General features: G+C 32.6%; 1 protein-coding gene and 1 long non-coding RNA gene across 5 annotated transcripts in view; both read right to left on the reverse strand.

Annotated features, from left to right (window-relative positions):
- LOC138704671 (uncharacterized) overlaps positions 1-22,067 on the reverse strand; it is a 464,077-nt gene that overhangs the window by 12,468 nt on the left and 429,542 nt on the right. The gene's annotated exons all lie outside the window — the stretch shown is intronic.
- LOC138704669 (1-acyl-sn-glycerol-3-phosphate acyltransferase gamma-like) overlaps positions 1-22,067 on the reverse strand; it is a 63,661-nt gene that overhangs the window by 12,468 nt on the left and 29,126 nt on the right. For 3 of the 4 annotated variants that reach the window (XM_069832792.1, XM_069832791.1, XM_069832793.1), the window contains exons 4-8: positions 21,305-21,466; positions 19,745-19,935; positions 18,897-19,038; positions 16,551-16,770; positions 7,463-14,869 (exon numbers count right to left, since the gene is read on the reverse strand). In XM_069832792.1, the coding sequence (XP_069688893.1) occupies positions 14,745-14,869; positions 16,551-16,770; positions 18,897-19,038; positions 19,745-19,935; positions 21,305-21,466 (840 nt within the window). In that variant the 3' untranslated portion in view covers positions 7,463-14,744. Of the gene's footprint in view, positions 1-7,462; positions 14,870-16,550; positions 16,771-18,896; positions 19,039-19,744; positions 19,936-21,304; positions 21,467-22,067 lie in introns of those variants that run through there. The other variant, XR_011333389.1, reaches the window with a different exon arrangement.

Raw genomic sequence — 22,067 nt, forward strand, 5'->3', positions numbered from 1 at the left:
CGTGGCTCCGACTTAAAGAACGCAGAACTTTACACTCTTTGTCTTTACTCTTTCGAATTCTGCACACCTCAACACCAAATTACCTTTCGTCTCGTTTCTCTTATCTATATTCTAACCACGACGTAAATACCAGATCACTTATCTGTGGCACGCTAAATATACCTCTTCATAGAACATCTTGTTATTCCTCATCTTTTACAATATCCACCTCGCGTCATTGGAATTCCTTGTCACAAAGTATTAGGGGCTGCAAGACAACAAACACCTTTAAGAACAGCTTAAAAGATACCCTTATTAGCATTTCACTCCAATCATACTGATTTAAAATATTACTGACTACACTGTTGCTTTTTTCTTTAGACATCATCCTGATTGTGCTGCATTTTCAAAATTGTCTCATAATAATCTCTTTCTATTATCTAATATCATTTGAAATATATTAACATTCTATGTATTTTAGTTTAATTCTGCTACACAGTTTATTTCAGTGTTTAATTAATAGTTCATAGTATTTTGTTGTTTAATTCGTAAATAACTCTTGTGTACATGTAACTCTCATCTAAATCAAATTGTTGAATTCTTTGTAAGTTCATGCATATGTATATACACTTTCTGCTGGTTGAGTGGAAGAGAAGGCCTTACGGCCTTAACTCTGCCAGCTAAAATAAATCATTATTATTATTATTATTATAATTTATTCTCTAATAATAACATTGATAAGCTGCCTAGCAGTTCTCAGAACTTGAGGCGATACTATTACAAAAATGGATCATGGATACACCACACAGTGCTTAGAAACACGAAGCAACCAAGAATTCTTAAAAATATAACGTACTTCTGAGTGATATAACTGATTTAGTTTTAAAATATTCAAAAGTTCTTGTAAAAAAATTATTTAAGTAAAAAAACCCCAAGATTTATGTATTTATGATAGATTTCCTGAAAATATGTATTTACATAATTTTTTTGTGAAAATATGTGTTTTTATGTAAAATAAAATTCGGGTTTTTAACTTGAAACTTCATGTTCGGAATTTTTAACTTTGTTAATTGTGTTTTATCACACGCAAAAATAATAATTACATAGGAATCCGCTCCTTAATTATTGAAATAGTAATTATGTTTCCAACAAGTTTAAGACTTTTCATTACTCTCCCTGTTAGTGTATCATCTGGTGAACATGAGTAAGTTGATCAAAAACCACTTATGAATACATTCAGGTCAAGAACTCAGTAATCTAACAATGCTATCTAACCATTGAGTGTGTACAGGCTTCAAAGATAAATTTCAGTGAGGTCATAGAACAATTTGTATCTGCTAAAATGAGACAATACAAGATCAGAAATTTCAAATATTAGAATTAGATTCCGACCAAAGTAGCCTGCTTCTCAAAGCTTCTATAAATGTGATGTTTTAGTTAGGATACTACTGTACAATTATTTAGGCTACACTACACTGACTAGTTATAACTGCGTATTAATTTTCTTTAGTTGTATTTTTAATATCTTCACTAAAGTCTGCCTGCATTTGTTTTTAAAATTACATATTTTTTTTTTTTTACTGATTCACTGATCAACATTGATTTTGTTATGTACAATTTCTGCTGTTTCTTATGTAATGTCATCTGCTGATTCCAAAAATGAAGTCAGAATTTTTCTACCACCCATCTTTTTTTTTTTTGTCATTTTAGAAAAATTTATTTATTTTTATTGCTATATACAATCCATAACATGCTAATGGAAAGAAAATATTTCAAATATTTCATTTTATTGCTTTAAAAACTGATCAATAACTTTAGATCACTGTTGCCTGTGAAGTCAGAATTCATAAAAATGAATTTTATTCCTCATTAGACTGCGAGAGTTAGTATTAATTCTCAGTTGAGTGGGAACTTACAATCATGAAACAAGTTTCATAAACTGTTTTATTTGTCCTAATTTTAAGTGTGGTAAAAGTAATCTTATAAAGTGAAACATACCTCGACATACTGTATACATCAAAAACAATTTTTGTTACGTTTGTGGTTAATTAACTTTGAAAGCACAAGGTGAATTTTACTACACTTGTTAAAAGAGCTTACGAGTGTTCTTTTGATTGCAAAACAGATGAGGACAGGACTTGTCTATTGTGCTCCATGCAATTCCATTAACGTAATTGGCTGGCTAAAAGGATCCTGTCATATGCTTTTTTCAGTTCCAATGATATGCCGGGAACCTAAGGATCATTCAACAGACTGTTATTTTCTGGAAGCACAGATCAGAAGATTACAGAGAACTTGTCAGCGAGCTGATTCAGAACTATAACGTGATGGGGTGTCATGTATCTCTCAAAATAACTTCTTGGATTCTCATCAATTATTTCTTTCCTCAAAACCTTCAGGCATTGAGCGACGAATGAGCGTTTTTATCAAGATTTTTCTGAAATGAAAGGGTGCTACAGGAAAAATGGAGCCCAAATATTTTGTCAGACTATTGCTGGACACTCAAAAGAGATGTTTCTCAAACGAAGTATAGCCTAAAATCTATTTCACACATATTTTAGGTAAATAAATATGATTTTAGATAAAATGTTACAATGTATCAATACTAAAAGTCTTAGGTACATTTCATATAATTACTCAAAAAACCTGGGTGATAGAAAGATTTTGAAAACAGATCTGAAATCAGCACGCAAATTCTACAAGAATCACCTATTATTTATCTTTTAACAAAAAATGTTTAATTTTGTTGACCAGTGATAGGACTGATTATTAAACATGTTTATGAACTGAGGGGTTTTTTATTTCTCCTGTCCAAGTAATACTTGAATTTCAGTAACAAAAAAGGTTGCCAGAGACTAATAAAATTTCCGTACTTTGTTGTCTTACTAATTACTGTATTTAAATACGGTAATTGTAGAATTTTAACATTCATTAAAATACTGGCGAGAGAGAAGAGCTGTGACAAAATATGTTTGTGAGGGATCCACAATTTCTATGGGCAGTCCTGATCCAAGCATACTTTAATAAAATTGTTTCTGAAGTAGACGATAAAGTTCCTCGTAAATTTATTGAAACATAAAGTTTTCACTTTGAGTAAAAAATATATAAAAATAGCCTTTGTAGTTGCACACATGCACACACAAGCATACAGAAAAAAAATTAAGCTTACTGCTACGTTACATCATGTGCACAGTTCATGTTCTTATACAAAAGGCATGCTTTGCTGAAAAATGTAAGTTTTAAATTCAACAAACACGATTCAAGCACATCTGAAGCAAACATTTTGCGCCAGTGTTAGATTTTTGCTAAAAAGTGAATTAAAAATAACAGCAGGCAAAATTTCAAACTTACCCTTCTCGTATTTATAATATACAGGGTGATCCAGAAGTTCCACATCATTCAGTGGATTACAATATTGGTTCAATGTGATGCAACCAGTGTCAAAACACAGTTATAGGCATTCACCCGTTCAGGATGCAGTCCGATGAAAAAGTACGGCACCAGAAGCAATTTGCTCACACAAGAGACTATTTGTCCCCAATTTTCACATTGTATACTTTTTGCTTTGAGGTAGCCTCACACTACAAAATCCATTGGATTCAAGTTCGGGATCGAAAACCCCATCCCACATCCCCTATTGCCAGTCCATTGATGAAAGTTCTCATCCAGTCAATGATATACTGTCTATGGTGTAAGACTTTTGGGCCACTCTGTATTTAATTTATAGTTATACTAACATAATGCTTGTATCATAAAGTAATTTAAAAATCTTTTAATTTGGAATACAGAATCCAAGGGAAAGAAATTATCTAGCAGTGCATAAACCCATTTATATTCTGCCAACAAGGTTGTCTCCAATTCCAACTGTTTTATGCAGTATTAGTAGTAATACTGAAAATGAATTGTGCTTGGAGCTTATTCAGGACTGTGCTGTAAATCTACGACATGGATCTCATGGGTTTACTTACTTACCAAAGGAAACCATACTAATTCTTTTTATTGCTATTCACTCTAAATTTAACTTCTGCTTCTGATACAGTGACAAGGATGGTAACTACTACACCTCTGAAGAAAATAAATTGGTGTTACCACATTGCAGTAATGAATAAAAATAACGAAGGAATGGCAGGAGAATGGTAATGCTCTGAACAAGTTACACCATCAAATTATATTTCATTTGAGACTCCCTGATCGATCATAAATGTAGAAAACTAATTCATTAATTGAACGATATAAAATAAAAAGTAATGTAGCAAAATGGGTAATTTTAAAATCACGATTGGTAACTAATAAAGAGCTTATGCTTTGATTAAAATTATTTCATGCTTGACAGTTCTTTGTTTGAGGCAGGTCGTCATAGCAACCTCACATATCAAGCAATCTGGATTTATCACATAACTTTTAAGAACCTCATACACGCAGAGACTTACCTGGAGGTAAATCTGTACAAACTTAAATCCACAGGCAAATCTTCTCCTGTATGGATGAGAAGTATTGGAGATAAGTCTCCAGAGTTTTGTGACTGCTTGAATTTTCCAACTGTAGTGCTCTCCAAATTAAGTAAGAAAAAAATTAATATAAAAACAAATGATACAGCGACCATGTGGTAGAGATTTCGTCATTGTTCCGTTTTTTTTTTTTTTTAGCAGTTCTCTGTAGCAAGCTATGAAAGTACAGATTTGAGAAACGATTTTCACACATTTCTATTAATGTAAAACCATGGAGCAATAGTATTTGTTGAGTGATCGCATTTCTCCACAGAGAATTATTGATTTCAAGACTTCTTACTTCTTAGTGTATTATAAGTCTAGGAGGTAAGTTTCAGCGTGTATGCGACCCTTTATACCTATTCACTGATTGTGTTTGGATTCCATGAATTACATGTGCGTCTTTAATATTTTGTGTTTCTGTGTTTCTTATTATGATTTTCGCGGATATATGCAGTGAAAAAGAAAAGACAAAGGAACAGGTCTACTAAGGATCCTAAAGTAGTTATATAAAAAAAAAAGAACACTAGATAAAGGACTCCAATGCAGAGGCAAATACGTTCTGGGCTACAATATTTTGAAAACGAATGAGGAAAACAATGATCCATTAATAAAGTATAAAAAGAATAGAAGAAATGGAAGAGTCTTAGTTGTTATAAAGACTGGGAGAAAAATTATTCAGGACATCCAGACTGGAATCTTCACCTTTCGACATATTATTCGAAAGTCTGAGTCTACAGTAGGGAAAAAAATATGGAATTGACTCTCATTTCTTATTGATACTTGTGCAACAGCTACACGAACATTGTGATGTGAAATTTTATATTCAATCGACCCTGCAAGGAGAGAAAAATTGTAATATTTTAACATTAAAGGTTTTCCTGTAAAGTTTGACACATTCATGGTACACTAGGCTGCAAAAGAAATGTCGAGTCGAAGTCACTATCGATTTGAAATATTATCGCATTATGAGGACTTCACTTAGGAAACAATAGAAATAGGGATCACATATGGCATTGCATATAAAATTGAGATATATGTTTTAATACAATGTGAAACATAACTGGTCGTATATATCAATTGTAACAATGCCAGCATGGATAATAAGGAAGGCTGTGGAATACCATATAAACTGCAGTTTCACTGTTTTCGTGTAGTATTCTTATTAATGGTTTAAAATAAATGTGAACCTGTTACAAAAGTCGTATTTACACGTTTTTAAAAAAACTAATCCCAGGAAAATAGCTTACCACCTCGCCATGTTTGCTAAAGTCCTTAGAGAATGATATAACTTTTATATCGGCAATTCTTTTGCAGGCCAGTGTACCATGAGTTTAAGATGAATTTCGTGTCTCAAGATTTTTCATGTTGTCTGTCTCTCTTATAACCTAATTGTTGGATAGGGTGTACGCATCCTGCCTATGGTAGTATTTAGTTAATCCTTAAATCCATCCTTACTTAACCTAAAAATTGTATATCTATACTAATAATAAATCTGTAGCCAAAATTTTTCTGGTAATTTTCGATTTTACAAAAATAATTGGTGTTAACATGTATAATTAACCATCCTGAAACCGAAAATCGCTTTTTTGAAATTTTTGTTTGTATGTCTGTCTGTCTGAATGTTTGTTACCTTTTCACGCGATAATGGCTGAACCCATTTATATGAAAATTGGAATACAAATTAAGTTCGTTGTAACTTAGATCTTAGGCTATATGGCATTCAAAATACTTTATTTAAAAGGGGGATTATAAGGGGGCCTGAATTAAATAAATCGAAATATCTCGATTATTATTGATTTTCATGAAAAATATTACATAACAAAGTTTCTTTAAAAATAATTTCCGATAAGTTTTATTCCATACAAAATTTTGATAGGACTGATATTTAATGAGATAAATGAGTTTTAAAATTACAATAACAACGCCATCTAAGGCGCTGTACTGAAATAAAAACAAATGACTTCGTCTATAAGGGGCCTTAGACAACAACAATCGAAAGCTATTAAAGATACCGTAAAGTGGGGTGACTTTGAACGCCGAGGTGACTTTGAACAGTAATTTAGTGCCTTTCTAAATTAAATGCTATACCCAATTGCGAAAAAACTGAACTAGTTTATTGACAACTTAAACAGTTTTATCGCAATTGGGTACAGCATTTAATTTAGAAAGGCGCTAAATTACTGTTCAAAGTCACCTCAGCGTTCAAAGTCACCCCTCTTTACGGTAGCCTAAGAGAATGTTTCTGTGTTTGTATGAAGTAATATCGGAAGCTAATTAATTGTTTAATTATTATTTCACCATTGGAAAGTGTAGTTTCTCTAGATGGACATAATTCTACAATTTTATTACAGTAACTTCTGAAACATATAGCAAGTAATATAAAGTATACACATTAAAACTAAATGATATGTCAATCTTCATTAAACTATGGTTGCATGTAATAACAATTAAGAAACATGTTAAAGGAATTGTCATTGCACCAAATGATTGCACTCTGGACCAAAATGACCGCATTTTAATTATTTAAATACAATTTAAATTAAGTAACATATTAAACGATTTATCCTTCTATCAAACACGAATGTTCCTGGATCAAACGTCCTATTTTAATTATGTAATTACTTTATATTTATTTCTAACAGGTGCAGCGGAGCGCACGGGTACGGCTAGTTAAGAATAAAGACGTTTCATGCTATCCAAGGGAATTCATAAATCCGCTGCTACATTTTTTGTATCTCCATATTTTACGCATTATAACAATTTCGTTTATAAAATAAAATACCATACATTTGGAAATGAAAGTCCTTTCTGTAGGTTTCAGTATGCAAAGTTGATGGTAATATCTATGTTTTATTTGTAGTAACATCTGCATTTGAATTGGCACAACTCCATTTAATGTGCTTTAAGGGTTGGCAATCCTGCTTTGAAGTGTCAAATACAAAATAATATTAATCAAAGCATACCATTATGTTTTAAAATAAAAACAACATTAATTTTAAGATTAATCAATAATTTTAATAACAAAATTACAATATTCAACAATAACCAAGTTCCAAAATTTATTTAACCTTCTTAATCTTTACTTTGTTAGTATGAAATCAAAATATATTTTGTGTTTTATTTCATGGCAACCTACCTTTGGCTCTTTTTGGCACTCACAAATCCTTATAAAAGATGAGCAATTTAGCTCTGACTACAGTAAAAACAAAATATACCTTTATCCATTATATATTTTCTTCATACCAACTCATTAACTAATGGGGGCAAGAAAAAAGAAAACTGACAATGTCTTCCTTTTGTGTGAGAGAGAAAAAAATTTGATATTTAATTTTTTAAGCTAATGACTAACTTAAAACTCAGAAATATTTTTTTTAACTAAAAATATAACGGCAATAAGACAATCAAATCTAAATTCTTATAAAAGATATGAACAATTTAGTTCTGACTACAGAACAACAAAATATACCTTTATCCATTATATTTTTTTCTTCATACCAACTCATTAGCTACTGGAGGCAAGAGAAAAGAAAACTGACAATGTCTTCGTCTTGTGTGAGAGAGACAAAAAATAGGATCCTTCTTAACAATTTTGTAAGCTAGTAGCTAATTTAAGTCTGAAACAGTACTTCAAAAACTAAAAACATAATTGCAACAAGAGACTCAAATCCAAAGCCAAAAGTTTTGTCTATGATGAAACAGAAAAGAAGGGAGAAAGGAGATAATTTTTCTAAACAATAAGTTGAAATGAAAAGTAACAATTTTAACATAAAATGTCAGTTGGATGGTCACAAGAAATTAACTGAAGACCATTTGTAAACAAACTCTTATTTATGTAACTATAAGGCCATTTACAAGCTCATGAAATTTTGCAGAAGTTGGTTTGCACATGTAAAACATGTAAACTGTGTAAAAACAAGTACATAGGGAACAACTATCGCGGGAAATGTATTAACTCCGTAATTCTGTACACGTGGGCATTTATCTCCAGATCTCTGTTTTCCTTCATGACTACTCTTTCTAATTGTCCTCGCTTTAATAGTTATGCAAGATGGAATAATCATAATTGTCATGATGTGTATCCATTAGATTCAGTTGCATGCAAAAAGGTAGATTGTTTGCAGATCTGAACCTGCTCAAATGACTCATGGATTCGCACATGCACGAAAATGCCAGTTTGCGCAAATTACATTAACTTGTAAACAGCGTTTTTAAAAATTAGAAAGAATATAAACAACAGAATTAAAGAACTTTTGAAAATCAAAACATTACAACGTATATATCATTTTAATGTACCGAAGTACATATGATATTTCCATGCAGATATTCTGCATCATCATACGATGTAAGAGTAATGGAACTGAGAAAAATTCTCTCCGGCGCCGGGATTTGAACCCGGGTTTTCAGCTCTACGTGCTAGTCACTCATAACGAGTGCACCTCAGCACATGTGTGGACTTCGGTCCTAAGTTCATAGACATCTATGACGTAGTGCAGAGGGCGGCCACTAGAGGGAACCCAAGAGTTGGAGCTTAATCTGAGACGATTCTGTCCGACGCCGGGGTGGTATCCGGTGTGGCTTAATGGATAAAGCATCAGCACGTAGAGCTGAAAACCCGGGTTCAAATCCCGGTGCCGGAGAGAATTTTTCTCTGTTCCATTACTCTTACATCGTATGATGACGCAGAATATCTGCATGGAAATATCATATGTACTTCGGTACATTAAAATAATATATATGATATACGTAAATCACTTCGTGATTTAAGACGGTGCTTATTCCGTCTGATCCCGGCCAACTAGTCACTCATAATGAGTGCACCTCAGCACATGTGTGGACTTCGGTCCTACGTTCATAGACATCTATGACGTAGTGCAGAGAGTGGCCACTAGAGGGAACCCAAGAGTTGGAGCTTAATCTGAGACGATTCTGTCCGATGCCGGGGTGGTATCCGGTGTGGCTTAATGGATAAAGCATCAGCACGTAGAGCGGAAAACCCGGGTTAAAATCCCGGCGCCAGAGAGAATTTTTCTCCATTCCATTACTCTTACATCGTATTACAATGTATGCTTCACTATCAACCTCCAAACATCTACTATTATTATTATTACTGCATATAAATTCAGATTGCTGTTATCCTTAACATGGCAGTATTACCAAATTACATAATTAATCGCACATTGCAGGAATACATGTAAAAGTAATTATTTTAACTGTCATGGTCCATGGGTTCCTTATCTCATACTCTTGTTAGTAGAGCTCAATAACACCCTGTATATCAAATTTACATCACTTACCTTAATCTACACCACTGTATATGAACTGCAATCTATACTTGCATGCATTATGGTCAACAGATTAAACAACAATCTGAACATAACATTATTTTCTGCAGTCTTTTGCTTAAAACACGAATATAAACAATTATGAACAACCAAACAATGGTTTCATACATTAAAGATGAGTACATAAATAATTAAAGAAAACAAGGCGTAAGTACTAAAACTTTATACAAGAGTAAAAGTTAAAGCAACAGATAGTGGCCTTTAATGCCAACTTATAATGCAAAAAAAGCATTACTAGTAATAAAGTTTAATGATGAGAAGGGGGAGAGGGGAAAGGACCAATTTCATAATTTTATTATATTCCGGGTCTTTTTACTTTATATCTTAATGGTGAAACCTAACCATTTTGTCCCTATTATTACATAATGTGTAATGGATTATAGTAATTTTCTAGTTGTCAGATTGAATTTTCTTTAACCTTTGAAGGTGTCAGTGTTCATGAAACAAAAGTTACTAGAGAGTGTTATTTGAAATTGGAACGTAAATAATAATTAATATTACTAAATACAGTAATATTTAATAAACAAGCAGCATACATATTAAGTGATATTCAGTTTTCAAAGTTCATACTGATCATTTCATTTTAGGTTAAGTCTCATGAATCATAAACTGTTTAGTCAAACCAATGGGTTTCATGTTGCCACACACAATACATTTTAATAATAGATCGATCAATCAATCAATCATGAACGAATTAATGAATAAATAAATAAATAAAATACATAATAATTATAGTTATTGTTTCGTACATAGTATTATGATTTTGTCTACTTTGATAATATCTAGTAACAATTAGTAACACTGAAAAACGGCCATGTTAGCTTCTTAACTAACAGAGTAAACCATAAGCAATGTCAATAATTTCAAGGGATTATTCTTTTGGATATTAAATAAAAAAATTTAACAGAATTTTGCTCGTTTTTCCTTCCTTTTCAGGATAAAAACTGTTTTATAATAACATTTCATAGAATGTTTTGGAAAAGCCATTGATTTAATTCCCAATATGCTCAGTCAATTTAAGAGGGCAATATATTATGATAATTGATTGAAATAATTTTATTTTTGTCTTTTAAATGTGCAGAAATTTGATCCAAATAAATGTAACATTTTAAAATTCCTTTGCAGAACGAAAAGTTACATTTGTTCGGACCAAATTTCTGCACAAAATAAATAATAACTAATACAGTACTCCATTAATTGCTGGCTTAATTTCCTCATGAGTGATGCCTTATTGGTGTCACTTATGAGGTTCAAACCTGTCTTTGGAGAGTTGACTGACTGAACAGTTTGTTTAAAAATCACATTCAAATTATACGTTCTTTATACAACAAGATATCCATAACTACATGCTGAACAAGTCAGGATTAATTTTAATTTTAACAAGTCTATACCAAATTACTTTAACTATCTCAGTGATGATTTGTGGTAATTCTGTATGCATAAAAATACGTATAGTAGGCTATATATTACAATAGAAAAAATAAATTTTGTTCTATTAAAAAGCTCTTTTTCACCTTTATTAGCACATATTATTAACTCAATTATTTCATGATATTTTCTTCAACTCTGTGAAGAAAACTGAGTTTTTATATGACAAACAATTTTTTAAACATACTACACAATCCAACATTGTCAGTTTTACTCTTTTTTTCCACAATAAGTAATGCTAAACTTCAGAATACTATTATGTACATCACAAATTGTTCTGGAATTACAATGAAGTATTTTTTTTTTTAAACGCTGCCATAACTTAAGATATTATTAATGTATTTACAAACAAAACAATATGTTATATAAAACTTCTAAAATAACAATTGCGTTCAAAACTTTACACAGATTATGTCAACATAATTTAATACTGCAATTAAATTTTATCTTGTGTGTATTTAGTTTGGTTATATTCAGTTTTCAATATTTGAAGAGTACATGAGAAAAAGGGGGAGAGAGGTTATACACTTTAGACAAATTCTAAATTTTTTCGTCAATCTAAATATGATCTGAAGTACTTTCATGGCAAAAGTCATATATTAACAAAGACAATTTAGTTCAGTTGCAGAGTTTTAGTAGGAAGAAGGGGCCATGTCCATCACAAATAGGGGGAAGTTTAGTTTTTAAAAACCAATTTGTACAAGAAGACAGTTCTGTATTTGTGTGTGTATGTATCTGCAAGTTTTTGCACAAAATTTTTCTGTTGTATTTGCATTAAATCTGCAAGTATTTGACCAACTCCCAATGCACTTATCGCAAGCTTAATTATTATGAAAATTTTACATTTGTTCATTAACATTATGTGTTTTGTTTTCCTCTTTCTTTATCGTGTTTTACCTCCTTTTGATACAGACTTACAATCCAATACAGTGTAAGGGAGGGTTATCTTTAGACCAACATTAGACACACATACACTGAACAACATAATGACAAGAGACAAACATCCAATTCCATGGACGGACAATAATCTTTGGTGTTTGTTAATAAGCTTTATGTTTACTTATTAATGTCAATTAGGTGACTTGTTAAAACTAAAAATTAATTGTCAATGTGCAATTTATCGCTTTTCCAGACAGGTCAATGGCTCTCTGTTCTTCCTCCCCTTCCTGTGATTATTGTATTTATTTCTTTGTCCAGCATAGAAAAGTTGGACTTTGATTCTTGACTGCTTATTGTACAGAGTACACAATTGTGCATTTGTAGTGTTTAGAAAATACAATGAATATTAATTTACTTGTGCTAATATTCCATACTCCTAGTTTTTACATTCGATTTCATATTAACTAATGTAGATAGGTAACATAGTTTCGATTGTTAAGAATGTGTCTACCAGAAATTTATAAAGAATAACAGTTTAAAATGTAAAACCTATATTAAGAAAACAAAATACCGTATTTACTTGCTCATTAGACCCCCTTGCAGATAAGACCCCTTTCTATTTTAAGAGCAAAATATAAAAAAGATTATATATACAGATACATTATTATGAAATGAGGCGAGAAAACGACAGGTGACTCATGGCCCAGTGCTAAATGAGAATTTGTTGGTGGGCATTACCCAAATACACAATAAAATCGTTAAACTTTGTACACTTGAAGAATCAAGAGTTTCGTAGCACGATTTGGGACTACAGCAAATGCCATATGGCAACTGAGAATCAACTATGCCGCTCATCGCAAGCCGGCAAGGGAGTGGGACACACAAACACAAAAAAAAACACGGGCGGGTGGGCACACCCACACGCACGCACGCACACACACACAAAAACAAACAAACAAGTTATTCTGTGTAATTTAAATTGAATGTGACTTCACAGGGAAAAATGCAGCTGAAACTGCTCTCATGAATTTTCAGTGCAACCCAATATGATTCAGTACTGGAAAAATCAAAAAGAAAAACTTGCCGGTACAACTTTGGGGGGGGAGGGGGAAGGGAGAGTGAAATCTATTCAAGGAGCGAAATCAGTAAGGTACCAGTACATACCTGTATTTAACATTTTAAAACTAATTCCTATGTCCCGCGCCGTGGTCTAAGGCATCCTGCCTAGGACTAGCATTACAGAATGCGCGCTGGTTCGAGTCCTCAAGGAGGAAGAAATTTTCTCATGAAATTTCGGCCAGTGTATGGGAATGGTGCCCTCCCAGCATCGTGATGCACTTGGGGAACTACAATAGGTAGCCAAATCCAGTTACGAAAACCAGCTATAACGGCTGTGGGAATCATCGTGCTAACCACACAATACCTCCATTATGGTTGAATGATCGTCCAACTCTGCTTTGGCATGTGGACGTGAGACCACCAGCCGGCTGGTCGGTCATGGACCTTTATGGACTGTCGTGCCTCAGATTAACTAATTCCTATATTTAGGCCTACTGTTACCCAACTTTACTACTATATTTGTTTGCATTAAAAAGAAGGAGAGAAGAGGGCTTAATATGCCAGTAAATACGGTAGACATGTGTGAAGAATTTAAAACTCCATACCGGTACTTATAAAAAATAAGACACTGATTGAATAACATGTAGTAATAATAATAAGGTAAATCATATCTCAAAAAATACATGTTAGAAAATGTATTTCCAAGGAAATGTGGTGGAACAAAAGAAAATTTTTAACATCCCTGACTGATATAAGCAAGAGTGCGAACAAAAGGAGGTTGCTTTTGGCAGTAGGGGGAGGTCTCCCCTTTTATCTCTTGCTACAAATCGTACATTGTAATAATGAGTATTTATTATGATAATTAAATGCAATTTATACAATTGTTTTGAGCAAGATCCTATTTCCATTGTATTTGGTTTGTGCACCTCCCTTTTTCCTTTGTACATTTGTTCAATATGGCCTTCATTTAAAAATACAAATCAATACCTAATTTCATTCTTGCTTATTAATTCTATTGTATGCAAAATAAGAATGCTATATAAGAATTTTGCACTGAAAACCCAGGAAGCATATCTAAATTACAAAGTAGTAAACTTTTCATTTATTTTTCACTAGTAAAAATGTACCAATTTATCATCACATTTCCTACAATTGCTTGTAAACCTCACACAGAATGTATAAGATAACGAAATGAGACTTTACAAGATTTTTAACTGGAATGAAATTACAAATTATGTATCTAACTCCTTCCCTTACCCTCTTACATATGTCATGACCTAAACGCATATATCTCGTACATATATGCAATAACAAACGTAAACAATAACCAACACAATCAGTTTATTTAAACCTAAAAACAAAAACAAAAGTGAACCATGCAGCAGACACATCAACTGCAACAAATAAAAAATGCATGCATATGTCTTATTCCAAACAACCAATATCTTACAGAACTGTGTTATACATGCAAAATACAATCGTGACTGTGTGTTACCTGCAGAGCTTTAAGACCCTACCCTCCAATATAACTTTGTGATGAATATATTGAGGAGTCTGCTGCACCAGTTTATTCAGTCTTCTTTGTGGCACTTGGGGAGTTCTTTGTTTCTGTTGGGGTTGTGGCAGTTTTTCCGTAAGATGACGCTTTGCTGATTTTTGTCATGCCAATCATTTTTGACAGCAACAGGAAAACTGAAAACAGTAGTTATGAAACTTAATATTCATACATGCAATACCAAAGTACTGATGTAAATATTCATGTGGCAAGAATAGGGTAATGGATAAGTATGAACAATGAACATTTTAATTTAAAATATTCAAAAGATATATTTATTGAAAGTCACATAAATATGTGCGTGAATTAATACAATAAGATATGGTGAAGCAAAGTTCCCTGCCCGCTATACTGTTGGCAGGCAGGGAAATGATTAGAGTTGGCCGGATTTACGATTTTGTTTTAATTAGGTGGTGGAATTTTCTTTAAAGAGAGAATATCATCGAAATGATAGCCGTCCAAATCTTGGATTTAAAATATCGGCCTAATCAATTCAAATGAACAAAAAAGAAAATGTAAATTAATGTTAAAAAAATACATAATGAAATTTTAAAAAAGAATATTCTGCGACAAGATTTGGTAGCTATCAAAACGATAAAAATTTATTGAAAATAAATAATATACATTGAATATTATAAACGTCAATAGAGATGGTGATTGATGATGTTCAATGAAGATTTTAAAATGGGTGATGCAATTGTCTGAAGAGTCTTTTCAGGAACCTTTAATTTTCTGAGGATCTCTAATGTAAATTTGGGAATTGTTCCTCACGCACCAAACATAAGTCCAATAACATTCCAATCTTGAATATTATATTTATGGCTGAGATCATCACAGCATGGAAGGTAAATAGTGCGTTTCTCTTCAAGTACAAATTTTTAATTTGATATTCGGATCCTGTTTCAATATAGAATTTTTGTTTTAATTAGGTTGTGGAATTTTCTTAAAAATTGTAAGTGGTTAAAATGTAATCTCTTTTACACTGACATTTATGTAGAAAATTTTGAATTTGATATTCGGATCCTATTTCAATTTAGAATTTTTGTTTTAATTAGGCTGTGGAATTTTCTTAAAAATTGTAAGTGATTAAATGTAATCTGTTTTGCATTGACATTTATGTACAAAATTTTGAGTTTGATATTCGGACCCTATTTCAATTTAGAATTTTTGTTTTACTTAAGTTGTGGAATTTTCTTAAAATTGTAAGTGGTTAAATGTAATCTGTTTTGTATTGATATTTATGTACAACATTTTGAATTTGATATTCAGATCCTATTTCAATACAGAATTTGAATCTAATATTAAAACCAGATTTCGAGCGATTGTTTTTTAAATATGAAGTACAATTAGCCTGCTAGTCTTTGTAAGAAAATATAATGTATTTTACATGACTAGAGTCAAAAAGTGTTACTTTTTAAAAGCGAAATAACACCGAATTTGATTTTTTTTTTGCACAAAAACACCCAAATTAACTACGATTTAAACAGATATTTAAGATTTTTATTCGCCATAAAATAGAATCATTGATGAGACTGGTGATACCGAAAAGAAATGGCATGATAAATATGAGGATTTGCCATTGATTTACCTAGTTGGAAAAGACCACAGAAAGAAACCCAGCCAATTATTTCTCGAACTGTGATATGAATCCATGCCTTGGATTCTGCATTCCACCTTGAGACCACGCCAGTGGCACTTTTTTTTTTGCTTGTTGTTTGAGATGAGTCTGAGATGACTTACAGACAAGGCCTATAGTCAAGAATATTTTCAGGAAATAAAGAAAATTAATTTCTTCCTCCTGCAAAGAATATTACTTACAGATGCCTATGATGCCAATTCCTATAGAGAAGTAGATGGTGGATCCTGAGGTAAGTAATCTTAGCAGATAGTACATCATAGGGACTAACACCACGAAACCCCACGCTACCGTGTTCAGTAGACTGAAGTAGCGTCGAGGAAGACGATACCCTTCAATCCTCTTCACTCCACTTTCTGCAAAGAAGTCTCCAGTGCGGAAAAAACTGTCTGACATGCGATCCTGGATATGAAAAAATAAAAAAAAGATAGTTCAACAATAGCATTGAAAACTTTTTATGAACAGAGCAGTATCAAGAATACATATCAACATGCAAGTTCATAAGAGAAACAACTCAAAATTTAAAATTTTGAGGAAACTGTTTTTTAAACATCATATTGCTGTGAAAAAACCAATTAACACTATTTTGAAACTTATAGTAAATATAAAACATCATTAACAGAATTTGGAGTAATTTCAGTGAACCTTGGATTTTTCAGAGTACTATGAAGCTTTAAAATGCAGGTTTCTGAAAACAACTTTGAATTTTGGGTTGTTTGCCTTTTGAACTGGCCCATCGATATTACAAGAGAGTTAAAAAAAATAAAGTCCATTTGTTTTCGTGGTTAATATGCGACCTGCTTTGAAAACCAGAAAACTCTGTTACAATGCAAAGGTCAAGGGATCATGCATTATACCAGCATTGTAACATACCTGTGGTACAAAGGAACTTTTCTCACCAAGTATAAACAAATTAAAATAAACATCCTAAAGAACTGCACTTACAACTTCATTTATTGCCATATTCACGAAATGTACTCTCTTTAGATGCACCATTATTAAATTTCTCGATAAGTATTTGCAAAGCAAAGTCAAAAGACAAAGCAATAGCATTTGTGGAGGTGTATCAAATTCTACAATTTGGAATTCTCGTTAGAGATCTTTCCTTTTCCACTCTGTCCTAGAGTAGTGATCGACAGAATTTTTGTCATCACACTTCTCTAGCTGAAGAGGCAAATTGAAACCGAAACAGAGAAAAGCGCAAAACAAATAGAGTTTACACTCTTGAAAATACAAGTTTGTGTTTTCATGGACCTTTGTCTTTGGAAGATCCAAAGATTGCAAAGGATAATACCAAATGCGATCAAATGATCAAACCTTTGGCAAAGGTCCATGAAAACACAAATTTGTGTTTTCAAGAGCGTAAACTCTATTTATTGTTTTGCGCTTTTCTCTGTTTCGGCTTCAATTCACCTCTTCAGCTAGAGAAGTGTGATGACAAAAATTCTGTCGATCACTACTCTAGGACAGAGTGGAGAAGGAAAGATCTCTAACGAGAGTTCCAAATTGTAGAATTTCTCGATAAATTTAACTTTTCATCTATGGTATTAGTCTTTCTCTTAGTGCTTGCAGCCATAGTTATTTCTCAACTCATATTGTTGTTGTTTAGTCAACTGTCTGAAGACAGGTTTGAACCTCATTCATAAGTGACACCAATAAGGCATCACTCATGAGACAACTAAACCGGGAGTTAATGGAGTAGAGTGGCCATTCCCCCTCCATTGCATACATTGCTGACTAGGTACATATTACACTAATCAGACTTCAGATGTATACATACAAACACTTGTTCTTCCTTTGAGACATATCATCAAGTGAGATGTACTGCCTGATAATAGATGTACATATCAGCCAGAACATCAATCAGAGGGAGGAATAATATAATGTGCGGTTAAACTGAAACCTCTTAAGAACGTGGGTATAGCTTAAGACCTCCAAAAAAATAAATAAACATTTCAAAATATTTTCAGAGAGAGAAAAAAAAAAAACATCAATATCCGCAGTAGTTTTCGAGTAATGATTTAAAAGCAAGATGCTGCAACCTCGATTCAATCTGAGGGAGGGAGTATTTCTGATTTGCATATACAATCCTACAACTACGAAGTGTGACGAGAATACTCCAAACTTTAATGAAATAGGTACTAAATGTTATGTTTTATTTAATGATGCTCACAACTGCAGAGGTTACATCAGCGTCGCCAGATGTGCCAGAATTTTGTCCCGCAGGAGTTATGCCAGTAAATCTACTGACATGAGCCTGTCGCATTTAAGCACACTTAAATGCCATCGATCTGGCCCAGGATCGAACCCATAACCTTGGGCATAGAAGGCCAGCGCTATACCAACTCACCAACCAGGTCGACAATAGGTACTAGGCCTATGTCTAAGACATTATTACACAGAACTTTGCATACAACCAGCTGGAAAGCATACGCCACTTACCTTAAACCACCAGTACTGTATTCTTCCTACAGTGGTGTAAGGAAGGAATGACATATAAGAATGTGTCACATATTTGCCATGGTTACCTTTTTCTGGTAAAGCTGGTATAACCACTGGCTGCATGCTTCCTCTTCCACTGGAACATCGTCTAAAGGAATGCGCCCAATGTAAAGATGTGCCTGGACCCTTTTACCCAGAAGGAGGTCTGTCATTGTTGGCTTTTCACTTCTGCATAAAAAAAAATCATGTAAAATTAATATTATGAAATTCTATATTATATTATCATATTTATTATATTCTGTCCATATAATTATGTATATGTTCATTCTAAGAGATATCAATTATGATACCAACATTTTAGTTTGAAAAGAGTCTGTTTCTGGACTTTTATTTTCTCGATTTAGCACTATATGGACACATGGTGGGACCTACATGATGTGGGGTTGGTTAATCACTGGGTCCACCTACGAAAACATAGGACATTTCACTGAAAAAACACAAATATCCATGTCTTCAGAGGACATCTGAACACAAGATCGTTGTTTCCAGATAGCTCTTAAACTATGCAGGGAACGTTGGGAACAGATTGCCTGCAATCCATTGCTCGACTCACCAGTAAGCTGTAGCAATGCGGACGGGCATTCAGTTTCATTATGGTAGGCCTAAAATTCCCGAGTGGTAGGGATGGAGTGCAGGGACAGCGGGAAGCATACAGAGTGTTTAGTTCACGTGTAGAGTCACAAGTAACACAAATAATGCTCAATAACAAGTCTAGTAATACAACACTACATAATACTGTGTGCTCAACAAATACGTCCTCTGCATAGTGCAGTAACTTTTTGCTGCCTCTCTCTGTAGTAACCTTACGTACATCCACTTGAAAAAACATAAAAAAAATATACAAAGATAATGCACATAGTTTTCATTAACGTACTCTTTAAAAGAAAGTTGAACGTCGTAAATACCCCCGAACTTTCCCAGAAGATAGGGCAAACTTGTAGTGAAGCCTTTTGTTCTAGGTGTTAAATGGTGCTTAAGTACTGGTAGACCTTTCTCTTCTGCAAACTTTTTACTTGCTTCATGTTTTTCAGAAGTAAATCTTGTGCCTTCTGCCATCAGCAACAACTGTTAAGTGCAAAGAAATGAATGAACATGTATTATTACAGAATAAATACTCCAAAACAAGTCTGAAATAAGAAGCAAGTTTATAAAATGTAAAAACATGCACCTTTAATTTCTCATTTACATTACGGTAACAAGGAAAAGAGATGTCCATGTTCTCTGAATTTCGCTTCTATTCTACTCAGAGTTAACTGAGAAATAGGTGATCAATTTGGATGCATAATTATCCCTCGTGTTCGTCTTCTAACATCAAATCCTATCATCAGAATCCCAGTTTTCTCATTTTCTGCTAAGAAAATCTTATTTTATGTTGATTTCATCAATAAAACTGCTTTCATAATACAGGGACTAACAAAATAATTAACAGCAAAATTGTTACCATAGTAACCATAACCATAGTGCTTATATACAAAACAAATGAATAAGAGAAAATAACATCGAAATGATAGCCATCCAAATCTTGAATTTAAAATGTCGGTATCCTAATCAATTCAAATGAACAAACAAGAAAATGTAAATTAATGTTAAAAAAAATACATAATGAAATTTTAAAAAAGAATATCCTGCGACAAGATGTGATAGCTATCAAATCAATAAAAATTTATTGAAAATAAATAATATACATTGAATATTATAAAAATGAATAGAGATGGTGATTAATGATGTTCAATGAAGATTTTAAAATGGTCGATGCAATTGAAGGGTACACGGAAATAACGATCAAGGTCCACTTTAGAAAGTTTTGAGAAAAACGAATTTTAAAGTTTAAGCACTTAATACTTAGTTATGTGTGTATTTAATAGAAATTGACATAGTGGAATGTCAAGAATGATGATTTCTTATTACTAGCTAGACCACAAGATAGTACTTTCTTTCCACTATAAGATAACATTATTAACTCAATTTCGATTTTTGATGGACCTTGATCGTTTTTCCCGTGCACCCTTCAATTGTCTGAAGAGTCTTATCAGCAACCTTTAATTTTCTGAGGAACTCCAATGTAAATTTGGGAACTGTAAGAAATAATATGCTCTTTCAGATGATGTTAAAAAACTATAAAGTGACATTTAAAAATGTTACTAATGACCTCATAATTCGCACTACAATAGTCGCAAAAATAATTTTGTTTCCATAAAAATATTCCTTTCTAAATACAGGGTTTGAAATGCCTGAGTTTTTTTGTCCAAAATCCCCTCATTCAATTTTAATTGCAATAACTTCTTTGAAAACCCTGTCTATGTATATGCGAATGTATATATTTTATTTTATGTTTGTGGAGAATTTGCCTTTTACAACACATTCCTGACATTTAAACTATGAAGATCATTAGTCTGCGAATATATTTGAAGTTCTATAAATTGTTTTAACTTACCCATATCGGATCAGGAAATTCTACAAGTTCTCTTATTTGTCTTCCTATTGTTTCTTTATCCTTTTCCCAGTTTCTTTCTAGAAAAATACTCTCTGCAAACATCCATGCCCAACCCATAGTTGGCACATACTGAATTGACTTCTTCGCAAATGTTTTGCAGTTCTACAAAAGGCAAGAAGGGTACATTGTGAGATGTACAGAGGTTAGAACCCATGGTAGAATATATCAAGTTTTACAATTTTCACACGCATATGCACAGGCACAAGCACACATACATTCAATACATTCATACTCTGCGTTCTTTTTAAGTAATCTGATGAAGAAAGATGACCCAACTCTTCCAATAATATCTATGTAACTCATATGCACGTGTTTAGAGAGAGAACTGCATATTTATAGATCAAATTTGTTTCCTCGCAAAGTACATGTCATCTTTTTGACAAATGAAAGTCAAAACGTAATATACAAATTTTATTTTATATTATAAACATTTGTTCAGTTCTTTTTGTCATGAATTTGTATCAGAACAATTTATCCTACCATCATATCGTTATGAAGACCTGTAATTCGGAAATTATTGTTCAAGTCCATTAGTAAGCACTTATCTCTAGGGATGAAAACAAACTGTCCATAAAGACATAAATTTTATAATTTCATATAATAATTATGGATATTTATACGTATAAATTCTAAAACATGCATTATAATATATAAATGCTGAATTATGAATTATTTTCTGAATTGTCATAAAAATACTCCCTCC

Source organism: Periplaneta americana, chromosome 8, assembly GCF_040183065.1.
Source record: "Periplaneta americana isolate PAMFEO1 chromosome 8, P.americana_PAMFEO1_priV1, whole genome shotgun sequence".
Lineage (NCBI taxonomy): Eukaryota > Metazoa > Arthropoda > Insecta > Blattodea > Blattidae > Periplaneta > Periplaneta americana.